Consider the following 20350-nt stretch of genomic DNA (forward strand, 5'->3'; position numbering starts at 1 on the left):
AATCAGAGAAGCACTACTACTGGTTGTAGTCATAGAGGTATGAGATTTATTGAGCAGCTATTATGTGCCAATGATTGCATCTACATTTTCTCTGCTAACAGAAAACCCATCTGCAGGTATTATTATCACTGTTTTACACAAGGGAATTTCTCTGGCTGTGGAGGTAGTCTTGCAGGCATTTGCAAAGGAAAAAGGAATTGTGTAAATGTATGAAACCCTTTTGCCTTGAAATCTTGAGGCCATTTATCTGGACTATCTGAATATAAGTCATTCAAATGCATTCCCCTGTAACACAGCAAGATATAAAGCAGGGGTCCCCAACTCCTGGGCCATGGACTGGTTGTAGGAACCGGGCTGCACAGCAGGAGGTGAGCAGCAGGTGGGCGAGCCAAGCTTCATCTGTATTTACAGCCGCTCCCCATGGCTTTCATTACCACCTGAGCTCTGCCTCCTGTCAGATCAGCAGCAGCATTAGATTCTCACAGAAGCGTGAACCCTACTGTGAACTGCATATGCGAGGGATCCAGGTTGCACACTCCTTAGGAGAATCAAATGCCTGATGATCTGTCACTGTCTCCCATCACCTTCAGATGGGACCATCTAGTTGCAGGAAAACAAGCTCAGGCCTCCCTCTGTTTCTACATTATGGTGAGTTGTAGAATTATTTCATTATATATTACAATGTAATCATAAAAATAAGGTGCACAGTAAATGCCGTGTGCTTGAATCATCCTGAAACCATCCCCCTGCCCTAGTCTGTGGAAAAACTGTCTTCCACAAAACCAGTCCCTGTTGCCAAAATGGGTGGGGACTGCTGGTCTAAAGGATTCCAGGAGGAGGAAATGGGGGTGACAGCCTCCCAAGGAATGGTGATGGGTGAGTTTCAAGAAGGCAGAGGGAGACTAGGCATGGGGCACAAAGCAGCTGGACATGAAAAAAAGAGGACATGAGGCCAGGCACGGTGGCTCATGCATGTAATCCCAGCACTTTGGGATTATGGCTAATAATACAAAAAAATTAGCCGGGCATGGTGGCACACACCTGTAGTCCCAGCTACTGGGGGTGCTGAGGCAGGAGAATCGCTTGAACCCGGGAGGCAGAGGTTGCAGCGAGCTGAGATCACACCACTGCACTCCAGCCTGAGTGACAGAAAGAGACTCTGTCTCAAAAAAAAAAAAAAAAAAAAGACACGAAAGGATGCCAGTGGGACGACCCCCATGCTGGGTACCAGCTTCATTTCAGAGGGTTTTCAGTCTTTAAGATACCACGGTGCACCCCCACTCGGAGGGCAGATACTGACTTGTTGAGAAGAGTCTGGTGCGCCTCCAGGCAGTGTTTCTGGACCACATCCCAAAATTCCTGAGGCTGCAGAGGCAATTTTCCCGCTAGTATTTCTGCCGTTCGAAGAAACCTGAGGTCTCTGAATCTGCCAAAAGAGAGGGAGAAATTTCCTAAGCTAAAGAACGCTTAATAACAAATCCCGCAGGACAGATTCCAAGGGTGTGTGTTCACGTTTCTCAATGAGAGGAAAGTTAAACAGAATCAAATGAATTACAGGATATGGGAAAGATCCTGAGGAGGATATGGGAGGCTGAGGAGGGAGGAGATAAGTCCTAAAGAACGCTTGCAGGGAGGAGACAAATGAGGTGACCCAAGAGTGCTCCTGAGCCTTAGATGTGCCTCACTCTGCATAACCCATTGAAGAGTGGGGCTGTAGCACCAGCTGGAGACTCAGCTGGCTGAGAACTTGGGTATCAAATGGACGAATCAATGTTCTTTACAACAGTGAAGACCCAGAGGCCAGGACCAAGCAGAGCATCTTCATCATCAAATGGAATTCACCCAAGCCTCTGGGTAAGCTCTTGAAGGTAACTTTGAGGACTGCTGTGATTTAAAACAAAGAGTTTATGGATCCCAGCACTTTGGAGGCTAAGGAGGGAGGATGGCTTTGAGCTCAGGAGTTCAAGACCAGCCTGGCAATATAGTGAGACATCATCTCTCCAAAAACAAAACAAAACAAAAGGCCGGGCGAGGTGGCTCACGCCTGTAATCCCAGCACTTTGGGAGGCCGAGGCGGGTCGATCACAAGGTCAGGAGTTCAAGACCAGCCTGGCCAAGATGCTGAAACCCCGTCTCTACTAAAAATACAAAAAAATTAGCTGGGCATGGTGGTGGGTGCCTGTAATCCCAACCACCCAGGAGGCTGAGGCAGAGAATTGCTTGAACCCGGGAGGCGGAGCTTGCAGTGAGCAGAGATCATGCCACTGCACTCCAGCCTGGGGGGCAGAGCAAGACTTGTCTAAAAAAAAAAAAAAATAGACGTGCCACGTGTGGTGGTGCACACCTGTAATCCCAGCTACTTAGGAGGCTGAGGCAGGAAGATAGCTTGAACCCAGGAGGTCAAAGCTACAGTGAGCCCTGATTGCATCACTCCACTCCAGCCTGGGTGACACAGCAACACCCTGTCTCTAAAAAGAAAAAAAAAAAAGCTTATGGAGCCAAAAAAGCCTTTTTAAGCCCTCTAACTCTTGTCACTGTGAGGGTGAAGAAAGGCCAACCAGTGAGAAGAAATGAGAGTTTTCTCCACTACGAGAGGTATCCTTTTAACACCTAAGTCAGATTCTATCTGCTCCAAACCCTCCAATGACTTCCCGTTTCAGAATAAAAGCGTGCCTAGTGACTGGGGCCCACTAGGTGCTCTGCAACCTGTGCCATCTCTCTTGCTCCTGTCCTGCCTGTCACCCGCCCCCACCATCTCCTCTCCTACCCACCTCCCTGACTCACAGTGTTCCAGGCATGCTCACCTCATACTGTTTCCAGGACGCGCCCACCTGCTGCTGCTTGGGTCCTGTGCACAAGCTGTTCCCGCTGCCCCCAATACTCATCCCCTCGACTTCTAAGGGGCTGACCTCTTCACCTTCCAGCCTTGGCTCAAATGTCACCTTCACAGTAAAGGCTACCCATGGCTGGATGTGTGGTTGTGCAGGCTCTGCCCCTTCCAAAGGGCCGGAATGGGTGAGTGCTCTGCTTGTCAAGAAATGCACCCTGGGGCTGGGTGCGGTGGCTCACGCCTGTAATCCCAGCACTTTGGGAGGCCAAGGTGGGTGGATCACTTGAGGTCAGGAGATAAAAGACTAGCCTGGCCAACGTGGTGAAACCCCATCTCTACTAAAAATTAAATAAATAAATAAATAAATAAATAAATACAAAAATTAGCCGGGCCTGGTGGCGGGTGTCTGTAATCCCAGCTATTCAGGAGGCTGAGGCAGGAGAATTGCTTGAACCTAGGTGGCAGAGGTTGCAGTGAGCCGAGACTGCACCACTGCACTCCAGCCTGGACAACAGAGCAAGGCTGTGTCTCAAAAACAGAAACAAATGCACCCCGGTGTTAGGCTGCATCCATCCCATTAGCGGAACAGGGGTGGCAGGGAGGTTTGTTAGATTCAAACAAGTGTTTTATGGGCAAGCAGCCCCACCACAGCCCCACACAAACCACACTCCCTATCCCCATTACTCTGGCTAATTTTTCTTTTCATTGTACCCATCACCTTCTAACATATTATATAATTTATTTACCTAATATATTTATTGTCTGTTTTCCCCCTAGAAAAATGAACTCACTTCTGTTCTCTACTACACTAAAACAATGCTTAGCACATAACCAGGACCCGGCACCTATTTGTTAAATGAATGAATGAATGAATGACTAAATAAATGAAAAAAAAAAAAAAAAGACAAATGAACTCACAGTTTGGAAGCCAAGAGACAGAAGAGCCTTTGGACCTAATATATATTTATTTTCTATCTTATGCTTGAGTGACACCTCCTAGAACTATTGATGCTAGAGTTGTCCAGACTATATCGGTAGGGTAGAGCGGCTGGATAAGGAAGAGCGGAAACTAATAAAAAGCTCTCATCAAGCCCTCCACTTTTTTTTTTTTTCTTGAGACAGGGTCTCACTCTGTCACCCAGGCCGGAGTACAGTAGCGATCTTGGCTCACTGCAGCCTCAACTTCTGAGGTTCAAGCAATTCTCCTGCCTCAGCCTCCCAAGTAGCTGGGACTACAGGCACACACCATCACACCTGGCTAATTTTTGTATTTTTAGTAGAGACAGGGTTTCACCATGTTGGTCAGGCTGGTGTCCAACTCCTGACCTCAGATGATCCACCCACCTCAGCCTCCCAAGGTGCTGGGATTACAGGCATGAGCCGCCACGCCCAGGCTCTCATTGCTGATTTTTTTGGTTCAGTTGATAAAATTCTTCTAAATGATTTCAGTTCACTTTGGTGCTTCTGTTGCTGGCATAATCTTCCTCAGGGAACCATGAAAAGCAAGTGGTAAAAAGTCTTTCTTCTCAGTGAAGCTATAGGCTCAACAATTTGCCGTCTTTGCTACAAGATCAATTTAAACTCACGTACATGTGATTATCTATTATCTTCTGAACTTCTTTATGAAGTTTCTGGCTATTCATCCAGCTCTAAGACTGACTTCTTCACTAGTTTCTATGTTAATTTATTTTTTTAGCTCGTAAACACGCTGGTACTTAAAGCAATACCTTAATTTGTTGAGCAATTACTGTGTGCCAAGCAGTAGTCTAAGCACTTTCTTTACCTAACAACTCCATGAGGTAGGTATTGTTATGATGATTCCCATTTGTATGTAGAACACAGGGTCAGACTAGACGGTGGCTCACGCCTTAATCCCAACACTTTGGGAGGCTGAGGCAGGAGGAATTCTTAAGACCAGGAGTTCAAGACCAGCCTAAGCAACATAGAGAGACCCTGTTTCTACAAAAAAAATGTAAAAATTAGTCAGACATGGTGGCATGCACCTATAGTCCCAGCTACTTGGGAGGCTGAGGAGAGAGCCCAGGAGTTTGAGGCTGCAGTGAACTCTAATCATGCCACTGCACTGCACCCTGGGTGACAGAGCAAGACCTTGTCTGAAACAAGAAAGCAAGCAAGCAAGCAAGAAACAGGGTCACAGAGAAAGGAAGGAAGGAAGGAAGGAAAGAAGGAAGGACAGACAAACAAACAAACAGGGCCAAACAGAAAGAAAGGAAGGAAGGAAGAAAGGCAGGCGGGGCGTGGTGGCTCATGCCTGTAATCCCAGCACTTTGGGAGGCCGAGGCAGACGGATCACCTGAGGTCGGGAGTTCGAGACCAGCCTGACCAACATGGAGAAACCCCGTCTCTACTAAAAATACAAAAAAATTTAGCTGGGCATGGTGGCACATGCCTGTAATCCAGCTACTAGGGAGGCTGAGGCAGGAGAATCGCTTGAATCTGGGAGGCGGAGGTTGCGGTGAGCTGAGATCATGCCATTGCACTCCAGCCTGGGTAACAAGAGCAAAACTCTGTCTCAAAAACAAAAACAAAAACTGAGGGTGATGTTGTAATGGAGCTAATGCCAAATTAACAATTACTGGTGCTTAAGTTAGATACTGTTTTAAGTGCTTTGGATGGAGTAAGTTATTTATTCCTATTATCAATCCTATAAAGTGGAAACTCTATTAACATTATCGCAAATCTAGAGATAAAGAAAGCAAGGCACAGAAAAGTGATGGGACCACATATTTGCCTGTGAAGCAGCAGAGCTAGGAGTTAGACCTGAGCAGCCTGGCTCCAAGTCCTGCAATTAAGCAGGATATTCCAGTGCTTAGAGACAGGCACGGGGTGCCCTGAGGACAGAAAGGAGGGCCAAGTAAGCCTGCAAGGAAAGGTGTCACTTATAATTCACATGCACATTTGGCCTAGATTTTTTTTTCTTTCATTTCTCTGTGCTGTCAGGGCTACCCCCACTGTGCACAGCAGAATAGGCTTGCTTACACGTGGATGCGATAAAGAAAGGGAATGAAAAACAAAGGGAGGGACTTCTTACTCTGCAAACCACAGTTCTTTCAGCCTCAGCATCATAGGGTTCACCGTGTGCAGATGCTCCTCGTTCCACTTCTTGGCGCTCTTGTAGACACTGTGCCAGGGCACAGGGGCCCGGATCACTCTTTGAGGAAACAAGCGGGGGATGCTCTCAATAAAGAGCCGTTTTCTCTCCACTGGGTCCATGAGGATGTAATCAACTACAATGGGAAATGGCAAACACCTCGTTATTAAGCGCTAAGGGTTGTGCTCTTAGCTTCAACTCACTTTTTTTTGTTTTGTTTTTAATATAGAGATGGGGTCTCACTATGTTGGCCAGGCTGGTCTCAAACTCCTGGGCTCAAGTGATCCTACCACCTCAGCCTCCCAAAGTGCTGGGATTACAGGTGTGAGTTACTATACCTGGCCTTAGCGTCAACTCTTTTTTTTTTTTTTTTAAGACAGAGTCTCACTCTGTTGCCCAGGCTGGATTACAGTGGTTCAATCTCAGCTCACTGGGTTCAAGCCATTCTCCCGCCTCAGCCTCCCCAGTAGCTGGGATTACAGGTGCCTGCCACCACACCTGCCTAATATTTTGTGTTTTCAGTAGAGACAGGGTTTTGCCATGTTGGCCAAGTTGGTCTTGGAATCCTGACCTCAGGTGATCCACCCGCCTCGTCCTCCCAAAGTGCTGGGATTATAGGTGTGAGCTAGCACACCTGGCCTTAGCTTCAACTCTTAGAATGTAAATGAGCCTCTGTCCATTTGCAAGGTCATGGGTAATCCCCTGGGTATAACTCAACTGGGGAAGCTTCACACTTGGTGTTTGTTTTCTTTCTGAGGGTATCTTACAGGAAGGAGGAGTGTGACTTCACTGCGTGGAGCACTTAGAATCTGGGGTTGAGCCCTGGTAGGATGTCTAGTATCAGGCAGGACAATGAAATAGGATTTGCTGATACCTCATTAGTCACTGATTGATTTCTCACACCAAAATAGATGCACACAAAAAAACCCACCATGGTTGATACCATCCATTATATTTACAAATAGAAGTTTAAAGACCAAATGTTTTACATACTAAGAAAGATTGGTAGAAAAGCTTCATAGAGGAAGTAACATTTGTGCTGGGTCATAAAGAACAAGTAGCAGGCCGGGTGCGGTGGCTCACACCTGTAATCCCAGCACTTTGAGAGGCTGAGGTGGGTGGATCACTTGAGGTCATGAATTCGAGACCAGACTGGCCAACATGGCGAAACCTCGTCTCTACTAAAAATACAAAAATTAGCTGGGACTGGTGGTGTGCGCCTGCAGTCCCAGCTACTCAGGAGGCTGAGGCAAGAGAATAACTTGAACCCAGGGGTCCACCCAGGTTGGTCTCGAAATCCTGACCAACCTCTGCAGTTGCAGTGAGCCGAGATCACACCACTGCACTTCAGCCTGGGCAACAGGCAAGAATGTCTCAAAAAAAAAAAAAAAAAAAAAGAAGAAGAAGTGTAGAATCTCAGCTAGGTGTGATGGCTCACGCCTATAATCCCAGCACTTTGGGAGGCCGAGGCAGGAGGATCTCTTGAGTCCAGGATGTTCAAGACAAGCCTGGGCAACATAGGGAGACCCTGTCGCTAAATTAAAAAAAAAAAAATTGTTTTAAACTTTACAAATGTAGACTCTCAGGCCCCAGGTTCAGAACTACTGAATCAGAATCTGCATTTTAATAAGATCCGCAGGTTACGGGGATGCGCGTGAATATGTGAAGTGCTGGTGTAGACATCAGTGATGGTAGGGGGATGGGGGAATTTGAATTAACAGTTGATGTTTTGGGTATTTCCAGTGGAATCAGGGTGGCAGATGACAAAGTGAGAAGAAAGAAGGTGACTTCCAGGCCAGGCACGGTGCCTCATGCCTGTAATCCTAGCACTTTAGGAGGCTAAGGAGGGAGGATTGCTTGAGCGCAGGAGTTCCAGACCAGCCTGAGCAACAAAGCAAGACCTTGTCTCTACAAAAATAAAAATAAAAAGGAAGGCGCCCTCTACATAGAAGCTCCCCAGCCCCCTTTATGCCCACCAACCTTACCGATGCTTTTCATGAGGCTAAAGTAATAGTCATTCTCCTTCTCCTGCACAAGGACCACCATCAGGGGCTCCAGGAAGGGACTCGTCAGCAGCGTGTTAGAAATCAGCTTTGAAATCCGAACCATCACTTCACCCTCTTCAGGGGCAATCATGTCTTTGCGAATTCCATTGGTCAGATAGTGATAGTATCTCTTCCATAAACAAACCACCAGCAAGAAAATGGTCATGATTGGGTCATGGGCTCAACTGTCCTGCCCATCAGCTGCTAAGGGACCCCATTCACACAGCATTCGTCCGCACCCTTCACTTGCCGTAACCATACATTCTGGGCGTGTCGCTTCACACTCATGGCAAGGAGATCACTGGCAAATTTTCCCCAGGACTTCAGAGGATTCAACCAAAGCCAGACAGATGTCAGTGGGGTATAAGGAAGGATTTGTCAAATACCACCCAGATAGGAACAGTGGAGTGAGTACAGAGTTCAGGGATGGAGGTGGCATATCTGGTGACCTTTAAGAAGAGGAATAACAGGCCAGGCGCGGTGGCTTACACCTGTAATCTCAGCATTTTCGGAGGCAAAGGTGGGAGGATTACAAGGTCAGGGGTTCGAGACAAGCCTGGCCAATATGGTGAAACCCCATCTCTACTACAAAATACAAAAACTAGCCGGGAGTGGTGGCGGGCGCCTGTAGTCCCATCTACTCAGGAGGCTGAGGCAGGAAAATTGCTGGAACCCAGGAGGTGGAGGTTGCAGTGAGCCGAGGTCGTGCCACTGCACTCCAGCCTGGGTAACTGAGCGAGACTCTGTCTCGAAAAAAAAAAAAAAAAAAATTAGATTTTCCTGATCCAGAGCTAGAATTTACCCCCCTGAAGCTTGCACTCACTGTTCCTGATTCTGCCTTCTAAGGCAGTTCAGACAAACAGGGTTGGATTTCTGTCTCAAAAAAAAAAGGAATGACAAGCTCCTAAAATGGCCTCAAATCATTCATCCTCCTGAATAGCAATGATCTCCTACAAAACACTTTGATCCTGTGGCTTGTAGCTGTCAATGGGGAAAAATATCCCCAAAGTCCAAGATCTATGATAGTTCTTTTTTTTTTTTTTTTGAGACACAATTTCACTTTTGTCGCTCAGGCTGGAGTGCAGTGGCACAATCTCGGCTCACCGCAACCTCCACCTCCTGGGTTCAAGCAGTTCTCCTGCCTCAGCCTCCCAAGTAGCTGGGATTACAGGTGTGCACCACCACACCCGGCTAATTTTTGTATTTTTAGTAGAGACGGGGTTTCACCATGTTGGCCAGGCTGGTCTCGAACTCCTGACCTCAGGTGATCCCCCTACCTCGGCCTCCCAGTGCCGGAATTATAGGCATGAGCCACCACACCCAGCTGATAGTTCTTATCCAAGCAAGGGCTTTTGAGTTTCGAAAGCAACATAAACACAAAAATGAAACAAAAATGGCCAGTGGAACCTAGTGACTTCAGGAAATTTTGTATATTTAGGGTTTGCCTTTGAGCTGCTGTATGGCTGAGTGGCTCTTGGAATGACTAATTTCAGATAGAGGAGAAGCACAGAGTGTGAGGAAAGGGCTTGAAGTCTGTTTTTAAGTTTCGGATCAGAAGAGGTTGCTGGTCAGGCACAGTGGCTCCTGCCTGTGATCCCAGCACTGGGAGGCCGAGGCATGTGGATCACCTGAGGTCAGGAGTTCGAGACCAGCCTGGCCAACATGGTGAAACCCTATCTCTACTAAAAATACAACAATTAGCCAGGTGGGTTGGTGCACACCTGTAATCCCAGCTACTCGGGAGGCTGAGACAGCAGAATTGCTTTAACCCAGGAGGTGGAGGTTGCAGTGAGGCAAGATTGCACCACTGCATTCAAGCCTGGATGACAGAGCGTGATTCTGTCTCAAAAAAAAAAAAAAAAGAAAAAGAGGTTGCTGCCAGCCTCTTTACTATTGCCTCTCTCCAACGTTAGTAAAAGCAGCTGCTAACAGGGGAGTAGTGCGAAGCTTTTCTGATTTTAAGAACTGCCTGGGTACAGGGTGGGGGTAAAAAAGTGCTTGCTAAAATGCAGATTCCCAGGCCCCCTCTCAGGCAGTTAGGGTGTTTAATAAGCACCCCAGGTGACCCTTATCTTCAGGCAAGTTGGAGAAATGCTGCACAGCTCTTAAGAACACAGAGACTGTCCCGGCACGGTGGCTCACGCTGTAATCACAGCACTTTAGGAGGCTGAAGCGGACGGATCATTCAAGGTCAGGAGTTTGAGACCAGCTTGATCTACATAGTGAAACCCCATCTCTACTAAAATACAAAAATTAGCTGGGCGTGGTGGCAGTTGCCTGTAATCCCAGCTACTCGGGAGGCTGAGGCAGGAGAATCGCTTGAACCCAGGAGGTGGAGGTTGCAGTGAGCCAAGATCGTGCCCCTGCACTCCAGCCTGGGTGACAGAGCGAGACTCCCTCTCATAAAAAAAAAAAAGAACACAGAGACTTTGGTATCAGCCAGACCGGCTTTAAGTCTTAGTTTTGTCTCCTACCCTATAGCCCTTAGCACATTGCTTAAACAGTCTATACTCCACTTTCCACAACTGGACAATAGAGATAATCATAGAATCCGGGTCTCGAGTAGGGTCAAGTAGCTATAGAGGGTTTAGCATGGAATTTTGCCAACAGCACATAGTCACTGTGAGTTTTTATTAATCATTTTATTATACACCCTAAACCCACAAGACATTTGCTCTAAAGTTTTGCTGTTCTTTTAAGACAGGGGTTGGAAACTCCGATGTCTACCTGGAGCCAGGCAGGTAATGTTAATAAGTGAAAGTTGTCTAGACCTAAGAAAATAATAAGGAATGGTGGGAACTATGACAAACTGAAGAGTGTATTTCTGATCTAAAGGAGGTAGCTACTGCTTAGCACCAAATATTTTAGTTTTCTCAAGAGAAGCTGGAAAATGTAGCTTACGTGAGACTTTCCTCATGCTTTTTTTTTTTTTTTTTTGAGATAGGGTCTTGCTCTGTTGCCCAGACTGGAGTGCAGTGGCATGATCATAGCTGGGATACCTGAAGTGTCAGAGAAGGGGACCAAGGGATAAGCTGTCTTGTCCTAGAAAGGATTGTGAATCCCTCCCCCTACCCTTTTTTGGAGACAAGGTCTCACTCTGTTGCCCAGACTGGAATGTAGTGGCACAATCATAGCTCACTGCAGCCTCAGCTTCCCAGGGACAAGTGATCCTCCCACCTCAGCCTCCCAAGTAGCTGGGACCACAGATGCATGGCACCATACCCAGCTAATTTTGTAGAGATTGGGTTTCTCCATGTTGCCCAGGCTGGTCTTGAGATCCTAGGCTCAAGTGATCCTCCCTACTCCTCCTCCTGAAGTGCTGGGATTACAGGCATGAGCCACCATGCCCAGCCACCTCATTCTTTTTTTTTTTTTTTGAGATGGAGTCTCGCTCTGTTGCCCATGCTGGAGTGCAGTGGCTCAATCTCGGCTCACTGCAACCTCCACCTCCCAGGTTCAAGCGATTCTCCTGCCTCAGCCTCCCGAGTAGCTGAAATTACAGGCGCCTGCCACCATGCCTGGCTAATTTTGTTTTTTGTATTTTTAGTAGAGGCGGGGTTTCAGCATGTTGACCAGGCTGGTTTTGAACTCCTGACCTCAAGTGATCCACCTGCCTCAGCCTCCCCAAGTGCTGCGATTACAGGTGTAAGCCACCATGCCCAGCCGCCTCATTCTACAGGCCAAATTCAGCCTATGATAGAGATCCCAGATAAAATATGGGATGCTTTGGGATATACTTATACTAAAAAGTTATTCATTACCTAAAATTTGAATTTAACTATGTGTCCCATTTTTTGTCTTGCAAAATCTGGCACCCCTAGCCTATAGGCCACCATTTTGGCAACTTATATTCTAAAACGACCCAAGGTATCAATTTGCATCACTTACTAGGGCAGAGAACATGTACACACACTCTCTTTCTCTCTCACTCGCACAAGCACACAAACATGCGCCCTCTTCAGTAGCCTGTCTAGGGTCTAGACTTTGGTGTTTTTCAAACATTTCCCAAGTGATTCTGCTGTTCTCCCTGAATTTAGAATCACTGAGATGCTGAGAGTAACCCTCAGCAAATGGCGGGGCAGGGGGCAAAAGGAACGTACCTCCAGGTCCGATTCAGACGGCTTCTTTTCTTTACTTTCCATTTCCATCTCCTGCTGTAACATGACATCGAGCTGCTGTTCTGGACTCATTGGTCTGCTTCCTGGGAACGTCAAAGATGTCTTTACCTCCTTCTTCATGGGTGAGAAGATTGACGTCTTCAAGGCCAACTTGATCCTGAAAAGTAAACACAGCTCAGCCCTTGGTGTTTGATTCTCCGGAGAGGTGCTGTGGTGTTGCCTACTTTCCCTAGCCTGATGAGTGTGGTTCTGCAAATAGAAGCCTCTCTCCTCTGTGTCATCTAACGGCATGTGTGTATACTTCCAAGATGACCCTAACGACTGAACACCTCATAGGTATTTTAGCATGGTTTTGTTCAGTTGGTTTATTTTTGTTTACAATCTCAAAAAGCCTGGCCAACATGGTGAAACCACGTCTCTACTAAAAATACAAAAATTAGCCAGGCCTGGTGGCACGCACCTGAAATCCCAGCTACTCAGGAGGCTAAGGCAGGAGAGTCGCTTGAACCCGGGAGGCAGATGTTGCAGCAAGCTGAGATCATGCCACTGCACTCCAGCCCGGACAACAGAGCAAGACTCTATCTCAAAAAAAAAAATTTTTTTTGGATTAAAGTGATTGGTGGATAAGAATATGATTATCTGGAAATGCTTTGAAGCCAAGAAGCAGAGTGTGGCTTTAGTGAGACCACATCCTTCTTCTGTTCAGCCCACTGTCCTGCCTTCTCTGGTGCCCACAGTGACATCTTACCTAGTGGAATCCTCTTTGTTTCTGGAGGAAAACTTTGTTTTCTTCCTCATGGGCTCTGATGAGCTTCTATTTGCTGGAAGAATGGAGAAGAAAGACATCAGTGATGGGCAATGGCCTTGGGCCATTCTCCGTCCACAGGTGCATGACTCTTGGAACAGTCCAGGAACACACTAAGGGGAGCCGACATGGTATGGTGTGACCAGGCAGGAGATGTGGGCTCAGGTCCCATGTGCATCACTGATTACCTGTGTGACCCTGAAGAACTGGCGTCATCACTCCGGACCTCAGCTTCCTCAACTGTAAAGTGGGGACATGCGTATCTTCCATTCATTCATACATTTGGCAAGAATTAATAACTGCTTGTTTCATGTACTCTCCAATATTGTATGCTCTATTTTCTAAACACTGTTATATTACTGTTTAATATTTCTCTTTAAGTAGACTTGGGCATTTAAACTTAGTACATTTAGCCAGGCATGGTGGCTCACGCCTGTAATCCCAGCACTTTGGGAGGCTGAGGCAGGCAGATCACCTGAGGTCAGGAGTTCATGACCAGCCTGGCCAACATGGCGAAACCCCACCTCTACTAAAAAATATAAAAATTAGCCGGGCATTGTGGTGAGCGCCTGTAGACCCAGCTACTTGGGAGGCTGAGGCAGGGAGAATTGCTTGAACCCAGGAGGCGGAGGTTGCAGTGAGCCGAGATCGTGCCACTGCACTCCAGCCTGGGCAACAGAGTGAGATTCCGTCTCAAAAAATAAATAAATAAAATAAAAAATAAAATAGGCCAGGCACGGTGGCTCATGCCTGTAATCCCAGCACTTTGGGAGGCCAAGGCAGGCAGATCATGAGGTCAGGAGTTCGAGACCAGCCTGACCAACATGGTGAAACCCCCCGTCTCTACTAAAAATACAAAAATTAGCCAGGCATGGTGGCACATGCCTGTAATCCCAGCTACTCAGGAGGCTGAGGCAGAAGAATCGCTTGAACCCTGGGGACGGAGGTTGCAGTGAGCTGAGATAGCACCATTGCACTCCAGCCTGGGCAATGAGAGCAAAACTCCGTCTCAAAAAAATATAAATAAATAAATAAATTAATTAATTAATTAAATAAACAGTACATTTATTTTTAAAATAAATTTTGATTATCACAAATAAAAAAATAAGTACATATTTATTGCAAGTAGAAAAACCAATATCATTTGCAATAAATAGAAGGTAGCTACAATTAATTCAATAAGTGATATAAAAACTATATTATTAAACTTTAGTTAGATATTACTTCCTAAAGTGTCTTCTCAAAATAGTCTACACATAACAACAATACAAAAAACTTCTCAAAATAGTCTACACATAACAACAATACAAAAAATCCTCTTTTTTTTGTTTGTTTTTTTTGGGACAAGGTCTCGCTCTGTTGCTCGTGCTGGAGTGCAGTGGCATGATTTCAGCTCACTGCAACCTCAACCACCCAGGCTCAGGTGATCCTCCCACCTCAGCCTCCTGAGTAGCTAGGAGTACAGGCACACGCCACCATACCCGGCTAATTTTCCTATCTTTTGTAGAGACGGGGTTTTGTCATGTTGCCTAGGCTGGTCTCCAACTCTTGGGGGCAAGCGACCCTCTCAATCAACTCAACAATCGAGGTACAGATTCACAAAATGGAAATAATACAGCAATAACAATATTGCTCCAAAATAAATTTTTAAGATCCTCCAACTACAAATGTATTTTAATGAATAATAAGCAGAAATCAACTCAAGCAAGGACATGAATAACAGACACCAGTGCCACTCTGAAGAAAGCATCTCAGTACTTTATATTCAAAGACTCTGGCTTGTCTGAGAATTTTGGGGACAATGAAACCTGGGAGGCATTAGCACTAGTTCTTCACATATATTAATAATTTTGGACTAAGAAAATTATTAAAGACTGCTACAGACTGAATGCTAATGTCTTGCCAAAATTAGTATGTTGAACCTTAATCCCCAGCATGATGGTATTTGGAGGTGGGACACCTGGGAGGTGATTGGGTCATAACGGCTCCATCTTATGAATGAGATTGTACCTTTATAAAAGAAACAGCAAAAAGATTCCTCACCCCTTCTCCCATGTGAGCACACAGCAAGAAGATAGAGAAGACAGATGTCTATGAATCAGGAAGAGGACCCTCATCATAGACTGACTCTGTTGGTACCTTGATCTCAGACTTTACAGACTCCAGAACCACAAGATATGAATTTCTGTAGTTTATAAGCCACTCAGTTTATGATTCTTTGTTATAGCAGCCCAAAACGAACTAAGACGATGACCATGAAATTAGCAATTAGAGCAGCAAACTTAAGGTTCTGTGTATCATGATCTTGAACATTTGGGCATTAATCATTTGCTACATGTCCTTAAAGCAGGAACATGCAAAAGCAGCATCCTAGAGACTGTGGGTGTGTATGTAATACACAAATAACACTGGTAAGAACCACTTGGGAAAAAAAAATCCTCCAAGTGATATTGAAAGGGCTATGACAATAAGAATGGAATCAGGATTTGGAGAAGGGAGGTAGCAAACCATAAGTAATCAGAAAATTTGAAATGGAAAGATAGTCATTTAAACACTCATTAGACATGAAAAACTCAAGACTGAACAGAGTTGAAGAGAAAATTAGTAAATTGGAAGACATAGTTAAGAAACTCACCCAGACGTAGCACAGAGAGAAAAATGAAAAATATAAAAATGAGTTTGAGACAGAGAGCAGATCAAGAGTGCCAACATATGTCCAACAAAAATTACTAAAGGATACCCTTATGCCGATAGACCTATGCTTGGTGGGAATTAAATTAATACATACAAGGTGCTGTGGTGAGCAGCTTCCAAGACAGCCCCCAATGATCCCCATCTCCTGGTAACACCCCTTTGTGGTGTAATCCTCTCCCCCTGAGTGTGGGCTAGAACTAGTGACTCCTAACAAATAGAATGTGGCAAAAGTGACAAGATGTCACTTCCAAGATTAAGTTCCAAAAAAGCCTATGGGTTCTCTCTTGCTGGCTCTCTTTCTCTCCCCCTCCCTCGCTCTAAGGGAAGCCAGAAGCCATGTTGTGAGTTGTTCTAAGGGAGAGACCCATGTGGCAAGAAACTGGTGTCTATGGCCAACAGCCAGCAAGGACCTGATGACATGAGTGAGCTTGGAAGAGGATCCTTCCCTAGTTGCCTTTAGATGATGGTGGCCTTGGTGTATGCCTTGATTGTACGCTAGTGAGGGGCCCTGAGCCAGCACTACAAATTCAGCCATGCCCACGTTCCTGCCCCACTGAAACTGTAAGATAATAAATACTGGTTCTTTTAAGCCACAGAATTTTGGAATAACTTATCATGCAGCAAACAATAACACAAGTACATAGAATAGTGCCTGGTATATATAAACGGTCTATAAATGTTAGCCATTTGCAATCATTTCCTCCATAGATAAGGAGGAGAGTGAGGTTTTGCAAAGTTCTCCAAAGTTAGCTTCAGCAAAAGGGGAGCCAGGATCAGAACCCAGGAGTAAAAAGTTCACTCCAGGCCAGGCACAGTGGCTCATGCCTGTAATCCCAGCACTTTGGGAGGTCGAGGCAGGTGGATCACCTGAGGTCAGGAGTTTGAAACCAGCCTGGCCAACATAGTGAAACCCCATCTCTACTAAAAATACAAAAAAAAAATAGGCAGGTGTGGCCTGTAGTCCCAGCTACTCAGGAGGCTGAGGCAGGAGAATCACCTGAGTCTGGGAGGTGGAGGTTGCAATGAGCCGAGATCATGCCATGGCACTCCAGCCTGGGCGACAGAGTGAGACTCCATCTAAAATAAATAAATAAATAAAAATTTCCTTCAAAGCCCCATTCTGCAAGGGTATGACACTGCCACAAGTACCTGATGATGGCAGCCCCTGACCGGTCCTGTCCCTAGGGACATTGATGGTGGCCGGTTGGTAGACCTTCAGCAGGTCTTTCAGCTTCAGGTCCTGGGCCATCAAGGAGTAGTTGTTGGCGATGGAATCACTGGGTCCACGGTGGTGATGCTGCTCTTTGAAGGGTGCAGCCAAGGTCCATGATGTGCGTTGCATCAAGGGCGGGTAAAAGCTGTGTGACATGACAGTCTGTGCGGGAAGAAGTGCAGAGTGAGACACAATGAGGAACATCTCTCAATGAGCCTGAGTTCTGCTCACACTGAGGCTCACGAGAGTTCCAACTGCCTTATGCTATGTTTCTGCCTTCTGCACATTCAGTGGAAAGATTGTCTGAACAGACACCAACTGTACTTCTCTGACCATTGTGAGCATGAATTCTGATGTCAGGGATAATAGCTTTCATTCACCAGTAACTCTGAGGCAGGTAATTGATATCTCTGGTCTTTATTCCTTATGGACATGACTACAAGGTACGAGCAATTACCCTCATTTTACAATGAAACATGCAGAAGTTCAGAGAGTTTAAATAACACAGCAGATCAGTGGATGGCCAGATTCTAACTCACCTTTGGACAATGGCATAGCTCTCTCTCCCACACTTCTGCAGCCTCTTCTGGGGGCAAAAGTGACCAAAGCTACTAATCCTACTTGTCAGGTCTGTTTGACTCCCCACCCTCAATGACTACCTGCCAAATACAGAGAGAAGTGGGGGACGCACTTCACCTCCTCACCCTCAACAGAAGAGCTGGCAGCCAGGTGTGCATACCTGATAGAGTCCAGACGGTTCCTCATTAGCAGAAGCAGGCAGAGGGGGCAGCTCTGGCTGCCCCTGGGAGTGGCTCATGTGATGTATGGAGTCACTTTTGGCGATCTGCGGGACATGGGAACAAAGTCACCCTTCAGAAATTAGGGAAGATTTGCAAGCCTCTGAGTTGTTTAGGACTAAAGAGGTCCCCAGGAAAGGTTTTAGGTCCAGAGTTCCGGACCTAAAACAAAACACCCCTCTCATTCCCATCCATTATGTATGTTTCATTTATTTAAAAATTGACAGATAAGGGCTGCGTGCAGTGGCTCACACCGGTAATCCCACCAGTTTGGGAGGCCAGGGAGGGTGGATCACCTGAGGTCAGGAGTTTGAGACCAGCCTGACCAATATGGTGAAACCCTGTCTCTACTAAAAATACAAAAATTAGCCAGGCATGGTGGCATGTGCCTGTAGTCTCAGCTACTTGGGAGGCTGAGACAGGAGAATTGCTTGAACCTGGGAGGTGGAGGTTGCAGTGAGCTGAGATTGCACTCTGAGATGTATTGAAGTGTATATACATTATAGAGTGACTAAATCTAATTAACATATGCATTGCCTTGCATGGTTATCTTTGCAGTGAGAATACATCCACTGTCATAGCATTGTTCAAGAATATAATATATTGTTAATTAGTCATCATCCTGTACAACAGATCTCTTGAACTTATTCCTTCCATCTAACTGAAATTTTATATCCTGTGACCATCTCCCCAACCCTTCCATTCCTGTTTCTTTTTTGTTTTCTTTTTTTTTTTTTTTGAGATGGAGTCTTGCTCTGTCACCCAGGCTGGAGTGCAGTGGCACTATCTCGGCTCAATGCAACCTCCGCCTCCAGAGGTCAAGCGATTCTCCTCTCTCAGCCTCGCAAGTAGCTGAGATTACAGGTGACTGCCACCATGCCCAGCTAATTTTATATTTTTAGTAGAGATGGGGTTTTACCATGTTGGCCAGGCTGGTCTTTAACTCCTGGCCTCAAGTGATCTGCCCTCCTCGGCCTCCCAAAGTTCTGGGATTACAGCCAACACGCCCGGCCCCTGCTTCATTTTTTAATCATTCAGTGTCTCCTCCTCGGATTCCCTTCTATGAGCAAATTTGGATATTTTTCCCCAGTGGAAGAGCCCAAATTCTGAGGACATCCCCAGTACCCTACCCTCAGGTATGATTAAAGGAGGTGACTTTAAAAAAATTGACTCTTGCATTTTTTTTCTTTTTTCTTTTCTTTCTTTTTTTTTTTTTTTTTGAGACAGAGTCTCACTCTGTCACCCAGGCTAGGGTGCAATGGTACGATCTTAGCTCACTGCAACCGCTGCTTCCTAGGTTCAAGCAATCCTCCTGCCTCAGCCTCCCAAGAAGCTGGATGGGTGCCCACCACCATGCCTGGCTAATTTTCATATTTTTAGTAGAGACGGGGTTTCACCTCATTGGTCAGGCTGGTCTCGAACTCCTGACCTCAGGTGATCTACCTGCTTCGACCTTCCAAAGTGCTGGGATTACAGGCATGAGTCACTCCACCAAGTGGACTCTTGCATTTTCACATGTGCAAAATTCCACAGAGAAATTCATTCAGGCAGTGGCACTGAATTTTCTGTGTATTTAACACACACATAAGCAACTCTTTATGCTTCCTGGGAAAAGGAAAAGTGTTATTTCAACAATGTGAGTGTTGAGTCCTCCATTCCAACCAATGAGTGCATACTGTGGAGTGAGCCTCAGGTAAGGGTAAACTTGTGGCTCCCACAGTCACTCTCAGATTCCAAGTGTCCCTCCACCTCTCCTGAGCAGAGAAGAAAGTGACTGCATTATTGAATGAGATCACATGTGGTTTTGTCTTAAGACTTAGCTCCTATGTGCAAAACAACCACTTCACCTGGAGCTAGTGAGGGAGAAACTCCAATTTGTTCCAACACTGGAAGAAAAACTGTTGGCCTGGACTTACTGAGAGGTGCTGCTTTTCAGCACTTTAAAGGTGGTTTGATGGATTTTCAAGGGCAATTTTGGTTCTCTGTGATTTTCACCTTAGGCAATGACTTTGGACTTAACTCCTAGATAAGATAAGCCAACATTGTATCAATGTGATTTATTTGGGTGTGCAAATCATGACATGCAAGATCATTGATGAGGGTGGGATGGGGCAGGGGCATATGACTCACTATTAGCTGTCCCTCTGCCCCCAACCCCTTACAGATGACTCAAATTAACCATCATTATCTCTCCCGGAGCACCTACCTCATTAAATAACAACAGAAAAACAACAACCGCAGCAATAATATCTACCATTATTCCAAACTATTATGTGCCAGGTACTGTACAACCTCATGAGATTTTTTTTTGATATCCGCATTCTAGCTGAAGAAAATGAGGCTGAGAAGATAGGTAACACGTTCCAGCCATGTAATTGGCCAGCTTGCCTTCTAAGTCAGTGACTTTTTTACTCATTATTATTATTATTATTATTTTGAGACCAAGTTTTCACTCTGTCGCCCAGGCTGGAGTGCAGTGACACGATCTCAGCTCACTGCAACTGCAACCTCCACCCCCTAGGTTCGAGCGATTCTCCTGCCTCAGCTTCCTTACTGCATTATGCAAACTGACAGAGATGCTGTTCTTGGGATAATGAAGAAAGCAAACCATGAGCATTTTGCAGGACACAATGGAAAGAGGGAGAACCTCTGTAGAAACAAATTAAACTGAGCTATGTCATAGTCTCGGACTAAAACAAACACACAAACAATCATAAGTACGCTGATAGCAGAAAG

General features: G+C 45.9%; 1 protein-coding gene across 1 annotated transcript in view; it reads right to left on the reverse strand.

Annotated features, from left to right (window-relative positions):
• Positions 1-20350, reverse strand: part of DNAH3 (dynein axonemal heavy chain 3) — a 211951-nt gene that overhangs the window by 187187 nt on the left and 4414 nt on the right. Inside the window, exons 3-9 of the mRNA XM_054453424.2 lie at positions 17557-17661; positions 16754-16979; positions 12854-12926; positions 12088-12262; positions 7928-8117; positions 5883-6078; positions 1301-1426 (exon numbers count right to left, since the gene is read on the reverse strand). Of these exons, the coding sequence (XP_054309399.2) occupies positions 1301-1426; positions 5883-6078; positions 7928-8117; positions 12088-12262; positions 12854-12926; positions 16754-16979; positions 17557-17661 (1091 nt within the window). The remainder of the gene's footprint in view (positions 1-1300; positions 1427-5882; positions 6079-7927; positions 8118-12087; positions 12263-12853; positions 12927-16753; positions 16980-17556; positions 17662-20350) is intronic.

The sequence above is a fragment of the Pongo pygmaeus genome, chromosome 18 (assembly GCF_028885625.2).
Source record: "Pongo pygmaeus isolate AG05252 chromosome 18, NHGRI_mPonPyg2-v2.0_pri, whole genome shotgun sequence".
Lineage (NCBI taxonomy): Eukaryota > Metazoa > Chordata > Mammalia > Primates > Hominidae > Pongo > Pongo pygmaeus.